General features: G+C 32.2%; 1 protein-coding gene across 1 annotated transcript in view; it reads right to left on the minus strand.

The window, feature by feature from the left end:
* Positions 1-1,662: 1,662 nt before the first annotated feature.
* The window catches only part of LRRIQ3 (leucine-rich repeats and IQ motif containing 3), a 72,446-nt gene continuing 50,797 nt past the window's right edge, over positions 1,663-23,311 (minus strand). The window contains exons 7-8 of the mRNA XM_004679518.2: positions 10,854-11,583; positions 1,663-1,822 (exon numbers count right to left, since the gene is read on the minus strand). Coding sequence (XP_004679575.1) covers positions 1,663-1,822; positions 10,854-11,583 — 890 coding nt within the window. The remainder of the gene's footprint in view (positions 1,823-10,853; positions 11,584-23,311) is intronic.

The following is a 23,311-nucleotide window of genomic DNA, read 5'->3' on the forward strand; positions in this document are numbered from 1 at the left end:
TTCCATTGTAGTGTATGGTTTTAAAAATATTTTGGACCTTAAAAGTAGAAGCTTAGCATAATTTTGGAATACAAGAGACATATTAGAAGTAAACATGTACCCTAAAGATAGAGATTTCTGATTCGTATAAACATAAGCAGTAAGTGATGTTAAAAACTCATGAGATTGACCTGTAATAGCACACAAATAGGAAAGGAGAATTATAAACAGAGAAAGTATTGTGTGTGATAGATTATATCTGCCTGAGTACAAAAGCAGAAATAAACAAAATAGTCTTTGCCTTCAAGAAACTCACAGTGAAGTGGAAACAGTCAAGGAAACTATTGATTATATGTTGTATAACAAAGGCTATTAAATATTTAAAATATGGAATGGGGCACTCAGAGGAAAAGCAACAGGCATGCATATCAATAAAATGGATGTACTGATTAAATGAAGGGATTATATTCAAATATATATCACAAAAAATACTACTCTTTCATATTGTCTATCAAAACTTACACAGGTAGTTGACAAATCTTCCTATAACTACACAGAAAGACTTTTGCCTCCACTGTGACAAACTTAATTTTATTAAAAGAAGTTAAGAGATTAGTTTATGGGAGGCACTGTTCTGCTTTATGTGTTTTTCTCCCATAAATTTTATAACAATACTATATGGCATGGACTATTAGTGTCATTAAATCCTCCAAAATAGGTTTTACTTACACTTATATAGAGAGATCATACAACTTGTAAGAACCTCACATTATCTATCTTTGTTCTTTATGCATAATAGTTAGAAATATCAATATAACTTACTCATTAGTTAGATGAGATTAACAGAAAAATGAAAGTTGCTACTATTATGTTAACTAAATATATGCAAATATTATTGAAATTGACTAAAGTTTTACAAGTCTTATATGTTTATATTGTTCACTGCTTTTCCAATTTTATATAAGATAATTTATTAGGCTTGAAGTTAATACCATTTCTATATATTTTATGATCAAAATTTCATTATTATGTGTCAATATTATATGTCTCTTTTCTCTGTCCACATGTGCATGCACAAAATGAATAAAAAGGAAAATACATCTAAAGAAAATATACAAATATCTGAAATCTCTAAGGAAGTTAATAAAATGTTTTTCTTTTATATTTTATACTTTCTAATTTTTTGTGAGCATGAATCTCTGATAAAATAGTGAAAGCTTTATTTTACAATTTAGAAATTATTTTAGCAAAATAAACAGGGAATATAATTAAATCTATGAAAACAGCAGATGAAACTAATTAGAGTATAAACTGTCTTAATAGAAGTCAAGAGTTGGGTCAGAAATTACTATGGTAAAGTTGCCAGAGAACCTGATAATAATTTTTAGTTGCTATACAAATATAGCTTATGAAACAGAATATAATCAGTGATTTTACAACATTTCCTGAAATCAGTTATCTCAGTTTTAATTGTTTTTCCTTGGTCACCTAGGTAGATAGGAACAAATTTGAGGGAACCACGTCAACTTCATTAAAGTTAAATAATGATCAACAAGAAAAAAACATTTTAATTATTCTTTATATAGTTTAGATTTATATACAGATCTGTTTGTTGATAGAGTATTTCTTCTTTCACAGCATTACTATAGTCTTTCAAGTAAAAATGGCCATTCTTCAAAATGATCATTGGATATTATCTGATGTAATTCCATTGGGAATTTTATTCATTTTCATAATTGCAACTCTTGTTTTAACATCTTGAAATCTTTCACAAGCTTTTTGAAAAATAAACATATCAGCAACAAATTTTTCTTCACGGTTTCTTTTATATACTTCTCTAATCCTAATAGGAACAAATAAGAGTAATAGAATGAAATACTTTTAAATGGCTAAAAGTAGCAATTATTCAAACTCTCTTATTGCATGTTATATCATTCAAAATGATAATAATATTGGGCTGATATTTTTAAGATCTCTATTGGCTGTAACTAAGATTTTTCACAAACCCTGCCTTTATAAGGACTCAGATTTCCAAAGATATATCTAAAGCATATAATAACAGGATTTGTAGAAATTTAACTTACATTTCACTAAATCCAAGTGTCTTTTAGGACCCTGCTATGAACAGAACTCTATCTCCCACAGATTCATAGACTTAAACACCCTAGCCTCCAGTATCTTAGAAAGAGACATTTATAGATAGGAATCGGAGAGATATTTAAGTTTAAATGAGGCCATATGGGTAGGCCCTAGTTCAATATGAGTAGTGTCCTCATAAGAAGAGGTACCAAGAATGTACATGCACAGAACAAAGGTTATATGAAGACCCAGAAAAAAGGCAGTCATCTGTAAGCATCCAGAAAGGCTTCAGAAGAAACCAAACCTGGAGGAACAACAGGTTAAAAGGCAGCTAGCTCTATGCAGCTATCCACAGCCACTGCAGCATGAGTTTGATTTCCAGCCAGGGAGGTGTCACAGATGGCACAGCAGACCTCTCCTAACTCACCCACTGCTCTGCTCAGTAGTGTATTTCAGGAAATCTGCTTGTTCTGCTCCTCACTCTGTCTCTGGTGAATCCTCTCACCTCCCTCACATCTGGGCCTGTATCCCAGTTTGTATACATTAATAGATAAGTCTTAAAAAGAAGAAGAAGAAGAAGAAACCTGCCAATGCCTTCAACCTGGACTAGCTCCAAAAACTGTGAGAAAATAACTTTCTATTGTTTAAGCTACCCAGTCCTTGGTGATTTGCTAAGGTAACCCTTGCTAATATAGTTTCTAACTAACTCAGAGGAAAGTGAAACAGATTACCCTGTCAAACGTGGGAAATACTTTAGGGGAATTATTCATTCATCCCCATTCGGTCAACTGTATTGATAACAGATTATAATGCTTGTAAATATCCCTATATAAAGGAAATACAAATATACAACATAACTATGAAAAGCTTATAGAAAGTAGTGAGAAATAAAACATATTAATATATAAATTAAATGTTTTAGTATCACAATGAAGAAACGATGTAACAAGACAAAGTCAGGCATGACAAAAAACTGATAAAACATATCTAGAAGAGCAAAATGAAGGAAAACAATAAAAGGTTCCAGAGTTTAATTAATCCTTGAACTTAGTCTGGAAAGATGTGTATTTTCCAGGCAGAAAAAGTAAAGAACATTTTTTCTATGCGCATTAGTCTATATAATATGTACAGCTAAAAAAAAATATTAGAAAGGTCAGTATAGCTTGGCAAGCAACAATACTCTAATCCTCTAGGTCATACACTTCTGGTAAGAAAGGTAGGATAGAGCAAACTGGAGAAACGAATTAGAAAGTCTTTGTTTTACATGGGTGTACTAAAAAATCAGTACATAGGGAGTAGAAGAGTGGCCTAAGTCTGAAATTTACTGACAATGTGATTTTGGATAGCTAAGTTTTCTTTACCTCATTTTTTAATCTTTAAAAAAGGATAAACCAATTAAGCTAATCAAAACATTTGAAATTCTTGGGGGTGTCTTCACTGAATAATCCTTTTACCCTGCAGATGATAGAGGCATTGTGAAGATAATTATCTTATCGTAGGAAGAATAGCAAGAAGGACTAAAAGACTAGAGTTCAATTTTGTTAACACTGAGTTTAAAGAGCATGGTTATCCATGTGATGATATACAGAAAGCTAAGTATAGAGTAGCAATGGTTTACAGTTTAGAGTACAAGTTATGAAGTCATTCTGCTTGTGCTTGAAACCCAAATCTGCTACTTACTGATTGTATGATTTTGACAAGTTATTTAGACTATGTCCACATCATTTTCTTCATCTATAAGAATGAAAAATCTAAACGAACTCATATATTTAAAGTCCTAAGTGGCACATCTGACATTTAATAATCACTCAATGAAAAGTCACTGTAACTGTTACAGATTCAGCAGCTGAGAAAAGTACTCATGTCTGGACATGTAGCAGTACAGAAGCAATGGCAAAAGGGATTTTGCAGATATAATTAAGGTCTAAGAAATATATCAAAATAACTCTCTTACAGATAATCATGAACTGTACAAAATGTAAAGCAAACAATTATTTAAAAGAATTGAAGACCAAAATTCATAATATTGTTTTTATATGCACTGGGATCAATAATTATAAAATAAAATTAAGAAAGCAATTCCATTTATAATACCATCAAAAAACATAAAATATATAAACATAAGCTTAACAAAAAATAATGCCAAGCTCTATGATTTAAAACGATAAAATATTTCTCGAAAAAAATTGAAGAAATAAATTAATGGAATAACACCATATGGAATACATTATTTGATACATTATTAAGATGTTAATTATCTCTAAATTTATCTATAGATTCAATTTATAGTAATCCCAATTACGATGCCAAGAGACTCTTAAGTAGAAATATTTAAATCTGTTTTAATTATAAATAACATTTAATTTAGATTAAGATCTCTTTCCTGTGTATTAAAGTATTTTTATTTTTGTTAAATGTTATGGAAATGCAAATATCCTAGATTAACAAAGCCATCTCAGCAAAAGGACAAACATTTGATCTTAGATGTACTGACTTTCAGCAACAATCATGTGTTATCTCATAGATATGGTAGGTCAGAAGTCCAGACAGAGGTTGGCTTACATGGATTTTTCTGCTTAGGTTCTCATGAGACTAAAATCAAATTGACAGTCTGGCCTGTAGTTTCCACCCACAACTTGAAGATTTTTTTCTAAGTCTGCTGACACTTGGCAGAGTTCATGTTTTTCTAATTCCTTACACATGCCTGCTCCATTCTCACATGAAATCCTTCTTCCACAATTTGAGTTTGTCTATCACTTCTGCCTCACATTTAAATGCTAAAATGGTATTTTGACACTATCTAGATATCAAAGAATAATATCCCTACTTAATAAACAATTAATTTGCTACATGTACAAAATCCTTTTCGCTATTAAGTTGCATGTTTACAGGAGTGGTATGTTATTGTGGGGATTGATCTCCTAAAATTCTAGACAAGCTTTTCTCAATATGCTCATGATAGACCTTTTCCAATATGTCACGTTGTGTGGTGAACTAAGGTCCATTAAGACCCTATGGGTCTTAGAAACTCTGTTACCATTACTTAAAGCTTATTTTAAGTTAAAAGCGGTCAAGTCCTCAGAGGCAGAGAGATTTGTCCTAATCTTGGTCATTTTTTATTTTCCTGATCAAAGTAGCCATCAGTATTGCCTGTTTTTATGATCTAGAAAAAAATCTACTTAGGACATTGTCATTCAAGTGTAACATTTATCAGTGACCATGTACTCCCTAAATGAGAAACTCATCTTCCTTACTTACAGAGTAAAAGGATCAAATCAACATGTGTTTGTCATTTGTAGTCTCCCCCTCTCTTTTATTTTCCTGGTCTGCCCCATTTTGAACTTACTTTAGAACTTACAACCATGAAAATTCTCTGTAGGTATGCTATTAAATTGACATTTCATTTGTTAACCCATATGATTTTGTTTCAATTACTTTCTAGTCCAAGAATTTAACAGTATTAGGACATGGGACCTTCTTTGGAAGACTAATTCTGTCTAGTACAGAATACTTGCATTATCCAATTCAGTGCTTACCAAGAGCATAAAGAGAAAAATTATTAGCTATAACTAAAATATGGGAACTAAATCATAAAAAGGCAGAAAGAAAATGAGAGTAAATGTAGCAATATGTAGCACAGAGATACAGAAGTCTGAATAGATTTAAGTTTGAGAGCCTAAAATTTCTTTAGCAACTAAGTAAAGTGACTTGCTGAGGAGGAAAGGTCAGAAGTAGTGAGTAGATAGCAAGAACTACAGTTTGTGAAGTTTGAAATCACTTTTGTATGTAATTGAGAGGAAAGTAAGCAATTGAGAGGGAAGCTAAAGTTGGAGGTTGCAAGAGAACAAAACTTGCTATCCCAAAATATACATTTTTGACATATGAATAACTTTATGGAGGTGCTCAGAAAGTCGGGTAGAGGTTGCCTTGGTTAAGAGGCCGTTATATCTATAAAGGATGTCTCCATTTGCCAGGGTACCTTCCCTAATGAGAAGATCAAATATCTTTAACTCTTATCGATGAAGAAAATAGCAACTTAAAACTGTGTATCAGTCACAACATCCTTTATTATGACTTTCCTAGAAACCTCTCAGAACTGACTTTGTCCTTACCCCTTCCACCAACAAGTTTTGCCTTTAGCTGATGTTAGGTAAAGGGTGACTTAAGTAATTTCAGTGAGTTACACAATTTTTACTAAGTCTTTTCCTTATAAGAGGTTTACATGTTGTTATTAAATTTATGTTTTATTATTTTATATGTCAAACTATTTTATGATCATCTAATCATTTTCCAGCCTAGAAGAGGTGAGGGAGTAATATTCTTCTTTCCCTCACAAGGCAAAAACAAGAAAGTTTAGCATGAATCCATAATTAATTTCTTCTAGACATCATATCAGAATATAAGAATGAAGAGGGTAATCTAGGACATCAGTTGATGAGTCAAACAAGGGTAAGTAAAAGATGATGTAATTGGGGACCTCCCTGGTGGCGCAGTGGGTTAAAGCACTGCACTGAGAAGCCTAAGCCACCTCCACATGAGTTCGATCTCCGCCTGCCCGGGAGGAGATCCACATGGCGTGGCAGACCTCTCCTGGCCAGCCCGCTGCTCCCCCCAGCAGTGTACTTCGTCGATCTGATCTGCCTGTTCTGCTCCCCACTCTGTCTCTGGTGAATCCTCACCCTCCGCAGTACCCCAGTTCTGTATGAATAAATGAATAAATAAATAAATAAATCTTTTAAAAAAAATGATGTAATTGGACAATTGTCTTATAAATCAGGTTTTCCATGTTAATTGCCACTGTAATTCAACATTGGAAAATTATAGGTAATACTTTCTTTTTGGAAATCATGAGTAGCTTTTACCTAATATACAAATTCTTTCATTTCAAAGTCTTTTTCATTCATTTTTAAATCGGTATTTAAATTCATATTTAAACTTTGACTTTATTAACTTCCTAAAGTAGGATGGCTCCTCCTTTTTATAAAAAAGAATCTTTATTTGATAGCAGGATCAGGGAGACATACTCAATAAAGACTTTACTAGTTATTGAAAATCATTAGAAGTTTTTAGGTAATTTTTTTTTTACATCTTAATGAAGAATTAACCAGCAGAAAAAGACTCAAAAGTTCTGAAATCTATAGATAGATTTTACTTTTTTGAGTCACAGCTCTTTACTGCATGTTGGGACAGAATCTTTATTTGAAATTATAAATTGCATGTGTAATAAAAGTTAGTAATGCCTTTTAGGACACACTATTAACATAACCAAACCATTGCATTATTCATGTGTCCTTTCAAAGATAGTATCCTGGTAGCAGCTAATAATGGAAGATTGTATTAGCAAGTTCACTTGACCCTGTATCTTCTACAATTTAATGATGGCAAGACATTCAATTTTCTGTGATAGAATTAAGTTGTTTAAATTTCTCTAGCATTCATTTGCACTCGATTTAAATTTTGGTATACCAGACTAGCTTTCACTTTCTTTTTCAAAATACATTATTTATTAAACTAATTCATATTATTTCCAAAAATCAGTCTCTATCCCTCACTCTTCCTTCCCTCTTATGCACATATACAAGCACACCTACACACAGAGTATACATTAAGGGATATTTTTTAAATTTCAAAAGAGGACAATATGAAATATTTCCATCCTTAAGAAATATTATAGAAATCTTTGTAGCTGCTTATTTAATTTACATTTTGAAGTGCTATCATTAAAAAGATAGTTTGTCTTAGAAATGAATATTAAATAAAACACTTGCTTTTACAATTATAAATATTTTAACTAATTACTAATTTTGAACTGAAATAGATTGTATTTCTTAACACAAACTATCTTTTGTTAATGATAGCACTTCAAAATGTAAATTAAATAAGCTGCTACAAAGATTTCTATAATATTTCTACATAAGCCATAGTCATATGTATTTACACAGATTAGCCACTTAAAATAGCACCAAGATAAAAGTATACTGATAAATTTCAACCCTGTATAAGAAAAGTTAGAGTAAAGTCATTGAAAGAGAAAAAAATATAATTAATAGGGGGCACTGTGAGGTAGTGTTCAGAATTATCTGTAAATTTCAATCTGTTTGGGCTACTTTATACAAGTCAAGTAAAAGTATACAAATAATTATTTTCTAAGTAACTGTAAATGACTTTTGTACATTGGATTACAACTGAATATTGTGCAGTGAATAATAATGAGTTTTGCACTTATGATATTTTAACATTCTTGATTGCTTATATATATGCATGCTCTTTAAGTTTTCATTTGAACTGGTCGTAATATCTTATTAATCCCTTTATTAATGAATTAAAATCTCTGACAAGCTTATTTGTTTATTTTATATTTGTATGAGTGAAATTTTATGTCTTAAAATATACTACATAGTTTTATTAAATTTAATTAAACAATAAAATTGAAATTTACTAACATCAGTTAGAATATTTTGAGTCAACATTAATTTTCTTAGCATCCTCATTAAGTATATTTTAAAGTAAACTAAAATCATCTAGGAACAATTTAATTTTTTTTCCATTTACTTAACAGAGCTTTGCCCAAAAAGTTGTCTGTTGTTTATAGTATTCTAAGACATTTCTTGTAAAGATCTGAACTTTGAAATTTTGCTCATCCTCTTCTCTATGTCTTTACCCTGTCATGTCTCCTTTCCAAATTCTGTTCAATGCTGTGTGCTGCCTACCTACTTTTGTAATAATCCAAATATGCTAATATCTGGGATTTTAGTGAATCAAAAATGTCTTATTGACCTTTCTGGGGTGATGTAGGGGAGAACTAAAATGGAACAGCACTTTGGTGTTTAGTTAAAGCTTCCCTTTTAGGGTCTCCTTGGTGATACAAGGGGTTAAGTAGCAGGTCTATGAAGCTACTGGCAGCTACTGCAGCACAAGTTCAAAGAAGCTGACTCTCCTGGCATAGCAGACCTCTCCTGTCTGTCTGGTTTACTTCTCCTGTCTGTCTGGCTTACTGCTCCTCTCAGTGGTATATTGCAGTAGCTCTGCTGTTCTACTCACCATTGTGTTTCTAGAGAATCCACTCATCCCCAACACCTCTGTCCTATATCCCTATTCTTGTATGCATAAATAAATGAATCTTTTTTTTTTAAAAAAAAAAAAGTCCCTTTGAAAATTTCCTAATTTACTCTACTTAATTACCTACCATTTAACTAGAAAATTTAATTCTCACTTGATGGTTATTGTATTATTTGTTAGTCTTATTGCCTGATGACTTATCTCCCACCTGGATTTTAGTGTGCCTTTAACATTTTTGATGATATATCTTCATAATATAAACATTAAAAACATTAAGCATTGTTTCTCCTTCCAATGGCTTAAATATTGAGTGCAAAAATATAAAATTTCTTTCCCAGAAAGACTAAAATGGGATTATATAGAGCCATTACTGATTTTAAAATGAGACTTTATTAACCTATTTTCATCAATAAATAATTATTGAATAAATTCTGTTAACTAAAATTTAAGTGAGTTAGTTATCTAATATATTGGGATTGAAATGGAAAAGACAGACCATATTATCTTACAAAAATAAAAGTGAAAGATAAAAGTTGATATATGTGATAACTGCCAGAATTGAAATTTTAAATTTCAGTTCTATAGGTTCTATAGGAGCAGCACCAAATGAAAGGTATTAATTCAAACTGGAAGAACAGTTGAGGAGAGATGAAAAATGAATGTGTAATTTCACTGTTTATACAGCTCATGCACTGCCTGATGGGGGCAAGTAAGGGTAAATACATACAGTTCACTAGCCAAGTTTCATTCACTAGTGATACATCTTCCTGGAGAGAGTGCCTTTTCCTACATATAAAGGTACTGCCTTTTCAATTTGTATACTTGAAAGCACTTTAATTTGAATAATAACATAGAAACTTGTGTTGTGCAATAATATGTACATGACATTGGGGGCTTGTAGTGGCTTTGTGAAGTGTACATTTGAGGAAAATGAGTACAGCATCAGCAATGTCTTAGGGATAAAAATGTACAAAGTTGGGTTGGAAGTGTTGAATAATTTAATCTGCAGCAAAGAGTTCTATTAGAAGAGAAAGGAGACTATAGCAAAAATATTAATGAGATTAAACAAGATAAACTGAAAAACAGCATGATGACTGAAATATGACTCAGAAAACAGACCTGATTCTGTGGAAACCTATATGGCATTGACTTATTTAAATAGAAAATACCTGGACAGAATATTTAAAAGACATGAGGTTTTTCGGTTAGAGAACAGATATTAGCAGAAGGGTTGGAGATGTAGCTCTCAGTTCTAAGGAAAAAATAAATTTTTAGAGGGATGAGTTGTAAGAACAACATAAATTTTCAGAGGGATTATGACAGTATGAATTAGGGGTGTGAGAATGAAAAGGAGGACCAATTTGAGACTCTTGTAAATTAAAATGAATAGGGAAGAATAGTAGAGCTTGGTAATAAAGGAAACTGAGTTATAAATAAAAAACTCAGGTTTTTAACACTGGTCAAGAGACTAATGATGATGCCATTTATTATAAGAATAACCATCCATCATGAACAGGTTTTATTGGATGATGATGAGAGGTTGAGACAAGATAAAGTTGTCTTATTGTCTAATCTTTGGTAATATATTAGGACATATTACTCCTTTCTTTGCTGCTTCTATTTACAAAGTAAAATATATCATGTTCTAAAATACTCCTTATTAAATCTCAATATGTAGTATGCAGTATTCACATGTAATTGACTTGAAAGTTTCTATTACTCAAACTTGTACCTACCTGTTATTATTCATTTGTTTATTTAAACTCCTTTGATATTTTTCTGCTTCCCATTTTTGCTTAACAATCTTGCTTTTCTCTTTTAAGACTTTCTCATTCTTCTTTAATCTGTCAATTTTAATCATTCCTTTGATCAAATGAATACGTTCATTATTTAAGCTTTGAATTAATAAACGGTCTTCATTCTTGCGATTTTTTTCTTCTAGGAACACAGCCCTTCTCTGTCTCACTTTTTCAAGGTAGTTTAATCTGTCCTGCCAAAGTTGTTGTAAACCATTCTGAATTATTTCATTATCTTTTCTAATTAGTTTTTGTGCAGCATGTTTCTTCTTACTTAAAGTATCTTGAACAGTCAGGCTAACTCTTTCTTTGGCTGCCTGTGCCATGGTTACAGCTGCTACCTTTTTTTGATGGAGTTCCTGCTTTTTTTTTTCTGAGTAATAATTGTCAACATCACTAAATAGTTGGAATTTTATGCCAGGTCCTTTTGTAGTTAAAAACAATCTTCTCATGTTTCTTTCCAACACAGTCTCTTTTTCTTTAATCACTGGTTTTTGAGGAATGGTAGTAAATGCCTTGTCACGTGGGCGAAAAGTACGGTTTTCTTTTTCTTTCAATATTGCAGCATACTTCACTGAATCTAATGTATATATGGGTAGTTTGAACACTGATATCCTAAAACCAGCATCCAATTCTTCATCCTCAATTTCATTGTCAGAATCCTTTTGACCTATGTCACACAGCAAATATAATACATTATACAAGTGTTAAGAGTTTGTCTCAATTATTCTGAAAGCTGTATTAATAAACATGGCAACAAGAGTCTGTTATATTAAAAAAGAATTCCTAGGCCCTCCCTGGTGGCGCAGCGGGTTAAAGCACTGCACTGAGAAGCTAAAGCCACTTCCGCATGAGTTCGATCCCTGCCTGCCCCCGGAGGAGACCACATGGCGTGGCAGACCTCTCCTGACCCGCCCGCTGCTCCCCTCAGCAGTGTACTTCGTTGATCTGCCTGTTCTGCTCCCCACTCTGTCTCTGGTGAAGTCTCTCACTGCCTCTGAGCCTCTGGCCTGTACCCCAGTTCTGTATGTACAAATAAATAAATCTTTAAAAAAAAAAAAAAAGAATTTCTATAACTGACCTTTTTTTCAATTTGTGATTTAATAGTGATTTTGGAAAATCATCATTGAAATTTGTTGTTTTTTTTTTTTCAATTGAGATAACAGTGGTTCACAACACTGTATGGGATTCAGAGGCATAGGATCCCACCTGCTCTGATGCATGTCTTCACACTGTAGTCCACCACCAAGTCCCCTTATTCCACCATAGGCCATTATACCGCCTTTCCTGTATATTACCTCATGCCTCTTTTGTAGCCTTAATTCTATAGTCATATTTCTAGGTTTTGCTACTGGTTTAGTTTTACTTAACTCTTATAGACCAACAGAACAGAACAGAGAAATAAACTCAAGCATATGTAGCCAACTTCTTTGATAATAGTTCCAAGAACACAGAAAAGGGAAATAAAGGTCTCCTCAACAAAGTGTATGAGGAAATGTATTTTCACATGTAAAAGAATAAAACTGGAATTTATAACACAGTATATACACAAAATCAACTAAAAAATGAATTATAAACATAAATGAAGACCATAAATGGTGAAACATCTTAAATATAGGGAAAATACTTCTCATTTGGCATTGATTTTATGTATATGTTAAAAATACAAGCAACAATTCTACTCCTAGGTATCTACAAAAGAAGACAAAAACACTAATCCAAAGGCACAGATGCATATCCAATTTCAATGCTGCACTATTTACAATAGCCAAATTATGGAAACAACCTAAGCATCCAATGACAAATGTGTGGATTAAGAAGATAAGACATTCATATGGGATACTATTTAGCTATTGAAATAAAAAGGAAATCTTGCCATGTGCAACAATATGGTAGAACTGAAGGGAAATATTCTAAATGAAATACATCAAAGGAGAAAGACAAATACTGAATGACTCCACTCATAGGTAGAATGTAGAGCAACAAACAAAACTAAGACTAAACAAACCCTAGAGATCTATCTTATTGAAGAGTTGAGACTATTAGATGGGGAGATGGTTTTGGGGGAGCAAAGGTGGGAAGAGGTACAAAGGATTACAGTGGAGGATTATGGATGCTGGTGGTGATGTGTGATGACATATCTATGAAGAGTAGTAAAACTATGTCTCCAAATCATGTAGTATTAGAAAGCAATTTCATGTCAATAATAATAATTTTTAAAAAGCATAAGCAATAGGCCCCCACCCAACCTGGTGGCTCAAGGGGTTAAAGCGCAGCACTATGAAGCTATCCATAGCCATTACAGCCTGAATTCTATCTCCTCGAATGGCATGGTGCTAACCCACAAGCCAGCAAACCTCTCCTATCTCACCTATTGTTCCCCTTAGCAATATATTTTAGTCAATCTGCCTGTTCTGCTACCCAGTCTGTCTCTGGTAGATCCTCTCGCCCCCTCCCCCCCCCCACAACCCCAGTTCTTGTATGCATAAATAAATAATCCTTTAAAAAAAAAAAAAGCATAGGCAATAAGAGTAAAAATAAACGAGTATGATGTATCAAACTAAAAATTTCTTCACAGCAAAGAAAGCAATCAGAAAAAAAAGTCAACCTACAGAATGGGATAAAATACTTGAATATAGTAGGGATTCCTATAATTTAATACTAATGCATGAAAATTCCAATTAAAAGTTGTACTAAAGATTTGAATAGATGTTTCTCCAAAGATGTATAAATGAAGCACTCCCTGGTGGCACAATGGGTTAGGACACAGCACCACAAACTAGCTGCAGCTGATTCAATGTGAGTTCAATCCCCAGCACAGGGGTGATCCACATGGTGCAGCAGGCCTCTCCTGTCTCTCCTGCTGCTCCCCTCATCAGTGTACTTCTTCAATCTGCCTGTTCTGCTCCCCACTCTGTCTGGTGAATCCTCTCACTGCCCCTACACCTCTGGCCTGTACCCCAGTTACTGTATGCATAAATATATAATTTTTTTTTAATTTACAAATGAACTACAGATTAACAGAAAAAATCTGTCACAGTCACTAATCCACAAGGAAATGTTCAAAGCTACAATGAGATAATGAGCTTACACTTGTCAAGATGGCTATTATCAATAGAACAAAAAGTGTAGGTAAGGAAATGGAGAAAACAGAACCCTTGCATGTTGTTGGTAGCAATGCAAAATGAAATAGCTGCTATCAAGATACAAGCTAGAAATATAATCTAGTAAACCTACTTTTGAGTACTTTTGAAGAAATGAGAGACAAAGAGATATTCGCACTGCTGCATTTATTCCATCCCTGTTCTCACTAGTCAGCATTTAGAAACAAATTAAATGTACATCAGTAGATGGACAAAGAAAATGTGTCATATACATATAATGCAATATATTCAGTTTTGAGGAAGAAATAAATTGTGCACTATGAGATAACATAAATGAGTCCGAAGACATTATACGAAGTAAAATAAGCCAGTCTCAAAAAAGATGACTACTGCATGATTAGACTTATATTAAATATCTAAAATAGCTAAATTTATAATTCAAAAAGAAGAACATGGTTGCCAAGAGCAGTGGGGGCATGTTTTTTTTTTTTTTTTAAAGATTTACTTATTTATGCATACAGAACTAGGGTATAGGCCAGAGGTGCGGGGATTGTGAGAAGATTCACCAGAGACAGAGTGGGGAACAGAACAGGCAGATCGACGAAGTACACTGCTGAGGGGAGCACTGCTGAGACAGAAGTTTGCTGCATCTTGTGGATCACCGCTGGGGTGGGGATTGAAATTGCACCTAAGTGGCCATGGCCAGCTTCGCAGTGCTACACTTCAACCCACTGCACCACCAGGAAAGGTCCTTGAGTTGCACATTTTTAAAGAGGTGAGCTCTCATGTTAAGTGTTCTTACCACATCAAATTACAATAAAATTAAAACACAGTTAAATCTAACACACAAAATGCACCCCCTCTCCCACTATAAATTAAACAATGTTTGCAATACAAATAATGACGAGATACATTTATTCATGTTCTGTTTTCACCCTTTCTTTTGTATTTTTTTATTTGGCAGAAACCAAAACATATTGCCAAGTTTCATGTCATCAATTAGAATAGCTAGACCTTAAACATTATTTAAGTTTCTTTAAATAGTTCTTAAGATTATCACTTTTTATAGGATACAATTTTATAAGCCCCAATAATAAAAAATTCTAGATAGAATCAAAAAAACAGAATTATCAGAAACTTCACATAAACTTCTGACTACATTCAGTAAACTAAAAAATAGGCATTAGGATTTTTAACAGCAATTTGTGGTCATATTCAAATTCATCTTTCTTTTTCTCATTCCCAAATTGTTAATTTTAATTTAATTCAATTGTAATTCATCCTGACGTGTTAGTGACTCTTCTAGTTTAATTTCATTTTGGACAGTATACATAATATGTCTAAGATTCTATGAGTTTTTATCCAGTTTCAGATCTCAATTCCAGTCTTATTAATGTAAAAAACACCAATTTTTTCCAATGGCAGCTATTTAAAAATATGTATGATCTCAATAAAGAATTAAAGAGCTTCTAGCTTTCTAACATAATTTTGATTTATTTATCTATTAATTGACCTATCCCATAAACAGAATTTTTCAGCACAAGTAAAACACAATTTTTTTTTTCAGATCTAGCTTACTCTATGAGAAAGAAATGTTCGCTAAAATGAAATCCTCCTTACATTCATACTTTATATGAACTTCTCTATTAAAAACAAAACAACTAGTCCACGTCATAATCAGTTTGGGTAATCTCAACATATAGTTTTAATGGTCACGTGGAACTCTTAAAATTCACCAAACACAGACTAGTACCATTTGTGGTCAACAGAACTTCTTTAGTTCTTCTAAATGTACACAGATTTATGAACTATCTATGAAGAAACAAATGGTCTAACACTATTTAAATCAGAGTAACTATGATCTGAATATTCACATCATATATTGTTGCTCTCTTCAGCAAAACTGCTTGACATCTTAACACCAGAAAATGAACTTGTGTGGTGAATAGGCTTTGAGACACCTTTGAGTTTCAGTGAAATAAAAAGAGTGGGAAGGACAGATTAAAGAAGGCATATAGAAAGGAAAACGTACTGATGTCACCTTCTGTGATATATCAATTTTTCCTGACTTGTGTGGCTCATAAATGTCACTGAAATAATGGTGATATGGTAACCATTTTTTTTCCTTTAAGATTTATTTTCTAAATAGCACCACAAAGGAATCTGAGCTCTTCCTATCTTCTACCTCACTACATATACACACATACTGTGGCACAAATAGCTGAAGATATGATTTGAGATCATTATAATAAAGAATAACTTACAAAAATTTATACCACTTATATATAACAGAGCTATACTGGTAGTGATTTCAACAAGATTAAAGGCTACAGAGATGCAGGGAATCTACCTTATCATTTGAAACCATTTATACTTTTCTGAAAGTTAAATATTCTATATGAAATCCTGTCCAGAATCTTTCTTTCTACTTAACATTGGAAACATTGCAATACATTACATATTAATCACAAAATTCTATCCAATTCTAAAAATAAAAATATAGCTAAAATTAAATCAGTAAAACACATTTATAAGTCTCTTACATTTAACGAGTGAAATACTTAAAGCTGTGCATGGTTATCAACTCATAAGGTAGCTAATATATAGCTATTTCACTTGCAGTTAGTGAAATGTTTATCTCAGATAAATATTGTCATTGTTTATATATCCACTAGTCTTAAAAAATTTCTACATGTGAGATTTCCAACATTTTTATAGATACCTTCTTAACACACAGTAAAAGTTAAAGGGCAAAGCAGTAAAGTGTACAATGCAACATCTCTAACATATTCACAGAGTTCTGTAACTATTATCACAATTAAGAACATTTTCATCACCTCAAAAAGAGATGCTTTCAATTAGAGTCATTCACCATTCTTCAATCCTCACCACCTTCCACTTTAGGCAATACCTTATTGAACTTCTGTCTGTAGATTTATCTATTTTGGAAATTTATTAAAAATGCAGTTATATCATATCTGACTTTTGTGATGGGGTTCATTAATTCAAGGATTATTACTTCCCCCATTTGTGATTTTTGCCTTTTAAAGTATGCCTTTTACACAGGTTTCCTCTACCTCTGGCTTCCATTCTCTGCTTCTACCAGGAGTTCTACTTGTCTGGTAATGTTAGAGCAAATTATTCAAACCAATTCCATGTTTGCTTATAAACAGTGAAAAACAATGTACTTATGTCTGAGCAAAGGTTGGTTCAATATGAAGATCAAACTTTTTATATGTTCTTGATTACTATGAATCAGTTTCTTGATGAGGGTATTATTTTCCTTTATCCAAGTTTATCATAATTTCTGTAACCTTACCCAAAAAAAAAAAAAGGCAACTCAGTGCTTCCCTGATAGTGCAGGGGTTAAAATCTCAGTGCTATCAAGCTATCTATAGCCACTGAAGTGTAAATTTGACCCCCTACCAGGGACCTAAGCCACATAGCACAGCAGACCTTTCATCTCACACCTGTGTTGTTACCCTCTGCACTTTATTTCAATAGATCTGCCTGCTCTGCTCCCTACTGTCTCTGGTGAATCCCCTCACCCCCTGCACCTCTGGCTTACACACCAGTTTTTTTTTTTTTATGCATAAATAACAATAAATCTTAAAAAAAAAAAAGTGTGATGACTCAAGTCTTTTCCCCATATCACCAGAATTTTAATTTCAAGATCTAAACTTCTCAATTTAACATTCTGTGTCAGATCTGTGTGGTTAACTTAGACCACTCTGACAACACAGATTCTACTAACTTGTTTACTGAAACTAAGTTTTTGAATAACATTGTTAATGGTGAGCCACTGGATAGCGAGAGCCACAGTTGGGTAGTGTGTATCAGAAAAACACCAAAAGTGAAATCAGCTGTTATTGAAGCATCACATTCTTGCATTCAGGAAAAAATGAATAAGCTATTTGTGAAAAATGAGTGAAAATGTTTGGCATATGAGATAAATTTTAAAAATTTATATTTTATTAGTTCACCTAAATTTCATTTTGACTCTATAAATTCTCATTTCCTTGAAAATCACAGACTTTTTTATTTTACCCCAAAGCATTCTTATACTCCCAGATGTTGCTTCAGATTATAAAAACAGCATTCTATGCAGACTGTTACAATTTATAAGAGTAGACAATGAGCCAATATACACTTCCTATCTTTATCTGAGATAACAGGCTTTGCCAAACCTTTTATTTTAAAATAATTACAAATCTCTATTTTGCTTTTCTTTCTATATAATACTATCCCTCACACCTGACTATTCTAAAATAAAACAGAATTTAGACTGTGTGAATCTTAAGCCTGTGTATTTGTAGAGAACATTTAAGTGGACACTGCTTTTTAATTCCAATCTGATAATCTATGTCTTTTAACTATTCATTTATTCTCATTAAATTTGTTTTACATGGCTGGATTTAATCTGCCTTTATGTTTTATATCTTTTTATGGCCCATATCTGTCCAACTCTCTTGTTTTCTCCTACTTTTTGCTGTTTTATATTAGGGGAATACATGTATGGCATCACTAAATTATTTTAAATAATTATATTTGAGTTTGCTTTCTCAATAGTTCCTGTGGAATCAGTGAATACATTTAAAATTGTCAAAATATTTAGTTATACAAAAAAAAAAAAAAAACACAGGGAAATACAAAGTTACTCCTAAATAATGTATTATGTAATGCTGTTATCCTCCCACTTACTATTATGTTACATATATGTCTATATACTCTCAAAATCTAATATATCATTGAAAATATTACTCTATGTAATATTTTTAAAAGAAAATGACAAAAAAGAAAATATCCATAAAGTTTGATCTATTAGTCTTTGTACATACTATTTCTAATTCTTTTTAGATTCTTTTCATGGATTTGAGTTCACAAACATAATTATTTTTCTCCCACTGCTTGCAAGATATTCTTTTCATCTATCTTTGCTTTTCAACTTTTCAAGTATAATGTATCCAGTTAATAGTATTGTTCCACTAAGCTATTTAGGTTATTATTGTCAAATATACTCTATTTCTTGACAACAAGACATGTGTCATCCAAGTGCTAATTTAAATTATACAGTTATATTATTTTATAATTACTAGTATCTCTGCCTTTACTAATGTTTTTTTCCCTGTGTGATTCATTTTCAGTATATTGTCTTCTGCTAGCATTATTATCTCAATTTTCATCTATTTGACAGTGTCTTTACTTGCATTTATAAAGGTACTTTTGCTGGATATAACATTCTTTATTGTTAGGTTCCTTTTTTCTTTCTTTTAGCAATGTGAACGTCATCCCACTTCCTCTTATCTCTATTTTTTCTGACAAGCAGTCACTTACTAATCTCATAGGAGGTCACATATGTAATAAATTGTTTTGCTCCCACTGCTTCCAAGATTTTCTCTTCATCTTTGCTTTTCAATATTTCAAGTATAATGTGTCTAGATGTGGATGCTTCTTATAATTGGTTTAGAATCTTACAAAAATGAGGTTTATCCATCAAATTTTGGAGATTAGGCATTGTTTTTTAATTTTTTTTTTCTGTACTCATTATCTCACTTCCAATGATGGGACTTCCAATGATGGGATGTACACTTAGTAATACATATATATTTGTTTTATACATTTTTCAAGTAAACTTTTTCAGCAATTAGATATTCATAGCAAAATCAAGCATAAAGTAGAATGCTCACATATATCTGCTGTCTTAACACATTTAGAACACCAAATGATACACATCTCCTAGATACCCATCAGTAGCATGGAACATCTGTTACAACCAGTGAACCTATATTGATATAATATTATCACAGTCCACAGTTTACAGCAGGAGCTGCTCTTGGAAAACTGTATCCTTTGAGTTTGGACAGACCTAACAGTGACATGTATCAATCGTTTGATTATAATACAGAGTATTTTCACTGCTGAAGAAACTTTCTATACTCTATTTACAAAAACCCATTTTTCTGGCTTGTTTAATTTCTTTGTTGATTTCCTGTTTTTAATTTCATTAATTTCTTCTCACAATTTTATTATATCTTTTATTCTTCTTTCAATTTGTCTTACCTTTTAAGACTTTCAAGTATAGAAATCTTAATGACTATTTTTAGATCTTTCTTCTTTCTAAAATATGGAGTTCTTCTTTCTAAAATATGCAGTTAATGCCACAAATGTACCTCAAATACTATTTTTTCCATATTCCAGAATATTTGTTAACTGAAATTTTTATTTTCATATACCTCAAAATATTTAAAAATTTCTCTTGAGATTTATTATTTGATTCATGTGTTACTTAAACACGTGTTTAAGTATTTGTGGGTTCTCCAGCTATCTAGGTACATTCTACAGTAGTTTGAGAGCAATAGACATTATATGATTTTTAACTTTTTTAATGGATGAGGTTAAATTCCCACGAGAATGTCATATGGAGTGTACAACTATCTAAAAATCAAGACAGGCATATTTCATAATGTGAACTCCTGGCTTTATGTGAGGTAAATTCATTATACCTCATTAAAGATTTCATCTATTTGCTAGGCTAAACATGGGTGCAAGCTCTTCAAGGGAAGATTTTTTGTTGCTTGACTGAAACCTCTTGATTACTTGCATCCTTGAATTTGTTAGTAAAATTTTATTTTGAGAAAAGATAACTGATCTTTTTGGCATCCAATTTGATAATTAATTATTTTAAAATGACCTATGGATGAGGTAAAGTGAGGATGGCACATAACCTTTTATAGTTTATCCTATAGATTATCTTCTAAACTAACACATGGTCAAGACTAAAAGGCATTATTATTAAATAGACACTTACAAAAGACCTAAGGTGGAACTCCCCAAGGAGAAACTAAGGCATACAGTACAAATAGCCATTGATCATTCATTATGTATCTAAGTTTTACTAGCTTGGAATGTCCCGATAAGAAACTGAATATGGAAATAAAGTCCCATGCAGGAATTCACGAGACAGTCAGTGGAAGTCTACTGGAATAATTTTGGCACGAAAAGATTAATATCAAGATATTGGTTTATGGATGATGAATTATATCCATGTAGAACTTTGCTCTCTAAAACTGTGGACAGTAGCTGATTTGAAACATTAGAATAATAACATCAAATGAGAATGTATTATTTGTGAAAATTATGTGAGTTTTGCCATAGAATTCATCCCTTCTCTTCTCCTGGAGTCTATGTGAGCTGGCATACACAGGAGTCTGGAATTGTCAATTTCCCAACATAACTTATCAGACAAAGAATCCAATACCTCTGAGAATATGATCTCACAGGATAAAATAAAATCACATCAAGAGAAAGACAAGATGAGGAATAGATGTTACTAGCAGAAAAATTAGATAAAAAAAAAGACAAGGGAGAAAACAGCAATAAAAATAAAGAATGAAGGAAAAAGCAGAAGAATATATATGAAAGAAAAATCTTAGGTAATTAAAATATAAAATAAAATGGCTGCTCTTGAAAAAGATTCATAAGTTTAAAGATCAGACTGAGAAACCTACCAAAATAAGTATGAAGATAGATATATAAAACAAAAATAAATGTTGAAATCTATGTTTAACTATATAAAAGAAAAATCATCAAAGAAATAGAAATATTTGAATAACAAAAAGTTTGGTCAAATGCATGTGCATTTATATAACTAGGTTCTAAAAGTAAAGCGTATTACAAGTTAGGATTAAAAAAGGAATCTCCTGAAAATCTTGTTTAAAGACAATATTAAAAAATTCTACAATGTGGCCCTCCCTGGTGGCACAGCGGGTTAAAGCACAGCACTGAGAGTCTAAAGCTGCTTCCACATGAGTTCGATTCCCGCCTGCCCCGGAGGTGACCACATAGCATGGCAGACCTCTCCTGACCCGCCCACTGCTCCCCTCAGCAGTGTACTTTGTCGATCTGCCTGTTCTGTTCCCCACTCTCTCTCTGGTGAAGCCTCTCACCGCCCCTGAGCCTCTAGTCTGTACCCCAGTTCTGTTTGCATAAATAAATAAATCTTAAAAAAAATCCTACAATATAACAAAAACAGAAGTAAATAAAATAATTAGGAGCTGAATAAATAGGCACTTCTCCATAGAAGATATACAGATAGCCAATTAAGTATATGGAAAGATGCTCAGTGTCACTGATCATTAGGGAAATCAAAATCATAATGAGCTCTGAATTCATACCCACTAAGATGAATAGCATATAAAATAAACCTACCCATACAGAGGAAGTAGGTATGGGAAGAGGGAGAAAAACAAAGTGTTAACCAAGATGTGGCAAAACTTATAGAAGTGTTGGATGGTATAGTCACCATGAAAAATGGTATGATACTAACTAAAAGTGATTTTTTTTTAATTTTAAGGAATAATTTAAAATAGAATTATTATGTAATCCAGCAATCCCACCTCTGTATATATACCCCAAACAATTTAAAGCAGGGTCTCAAATAGCTGTCTATACTTATGCTTTTAGAAGTATCACAAACAATAGTTAAAAATGTGGAAGCAACTCAGGTGTCCACTGAAAGATACATGGGTAAGCAAAGAACATTGTATGCATACAATGGGATAAAGGAATAATATCCACCCTTCAAAAGGAAGAAAAGTCTAACAAATGTTATTACATGAGTAAACTTTAGAAGCAGTAATGGTATATAAAAAAAGGGGAGGTGGAAAATGCTGAGTCAATGATTTTACTACAGTGATCAAATTCTAAAGACAAAAAGTAGAATAGTAGTTTACAGGGAAGAAAATTGAGAGTTTGCAAGTTTTAAGTTATAATATTTAATCACAAAAATAATGAGGTAAATTGAAAATGAGGAATATAAATTTTCACATGAAAAAGTCATACTAAATTTTAATAAAAAGAAAATACAACCAATAAAAAGTACCTGGAATTTCAGAAAACCAGATATAAAGAAAAAATGTTAAGAGTTTCCAAACAGAAAAAAAATTGATAGCTAGAACTTCAAATACATTGGACTGAGAATGTGTTTGTGTGTGTTAGTTTGTGTGTAGTATGTAATGGTATTAGAGTTCCAAACAAGTTTTCAGTAAAAATAGTATAAAAAAGTACAATATTCTTAATACATTGTGTGACTCGTCTGTGGCATTTACATAGTAATAATTAAAACATTAAATATTAATTAACTCCCAAATAATGATGATATAATTATACTGGAGGAATAGTGGAGGAAATATGTCGATATGTAGTATGTGTATTAGGGAGGGTTTATAAAATAATTAAACATGCATCTTTCGCAGTGTAAATGTTTAGATAATTTTTCTGTTTTTTAGACTGTGA

This window comes from Condylura cristata, unplaced genomic scaffold, assembly GCF_000260355.1.
Source record: "Condylura cristata isolate star-nosed mole 26May11 unplaced genomic scaffold, ConCri1.0 scaffold00008, whole genome shotgun sequence".
Lineage (NCBI taxonomy): Eukaryota > Metazoa > Chordata > Mammalia > Eulipotyphla > Talpidae > Condylura > Condylura cristata.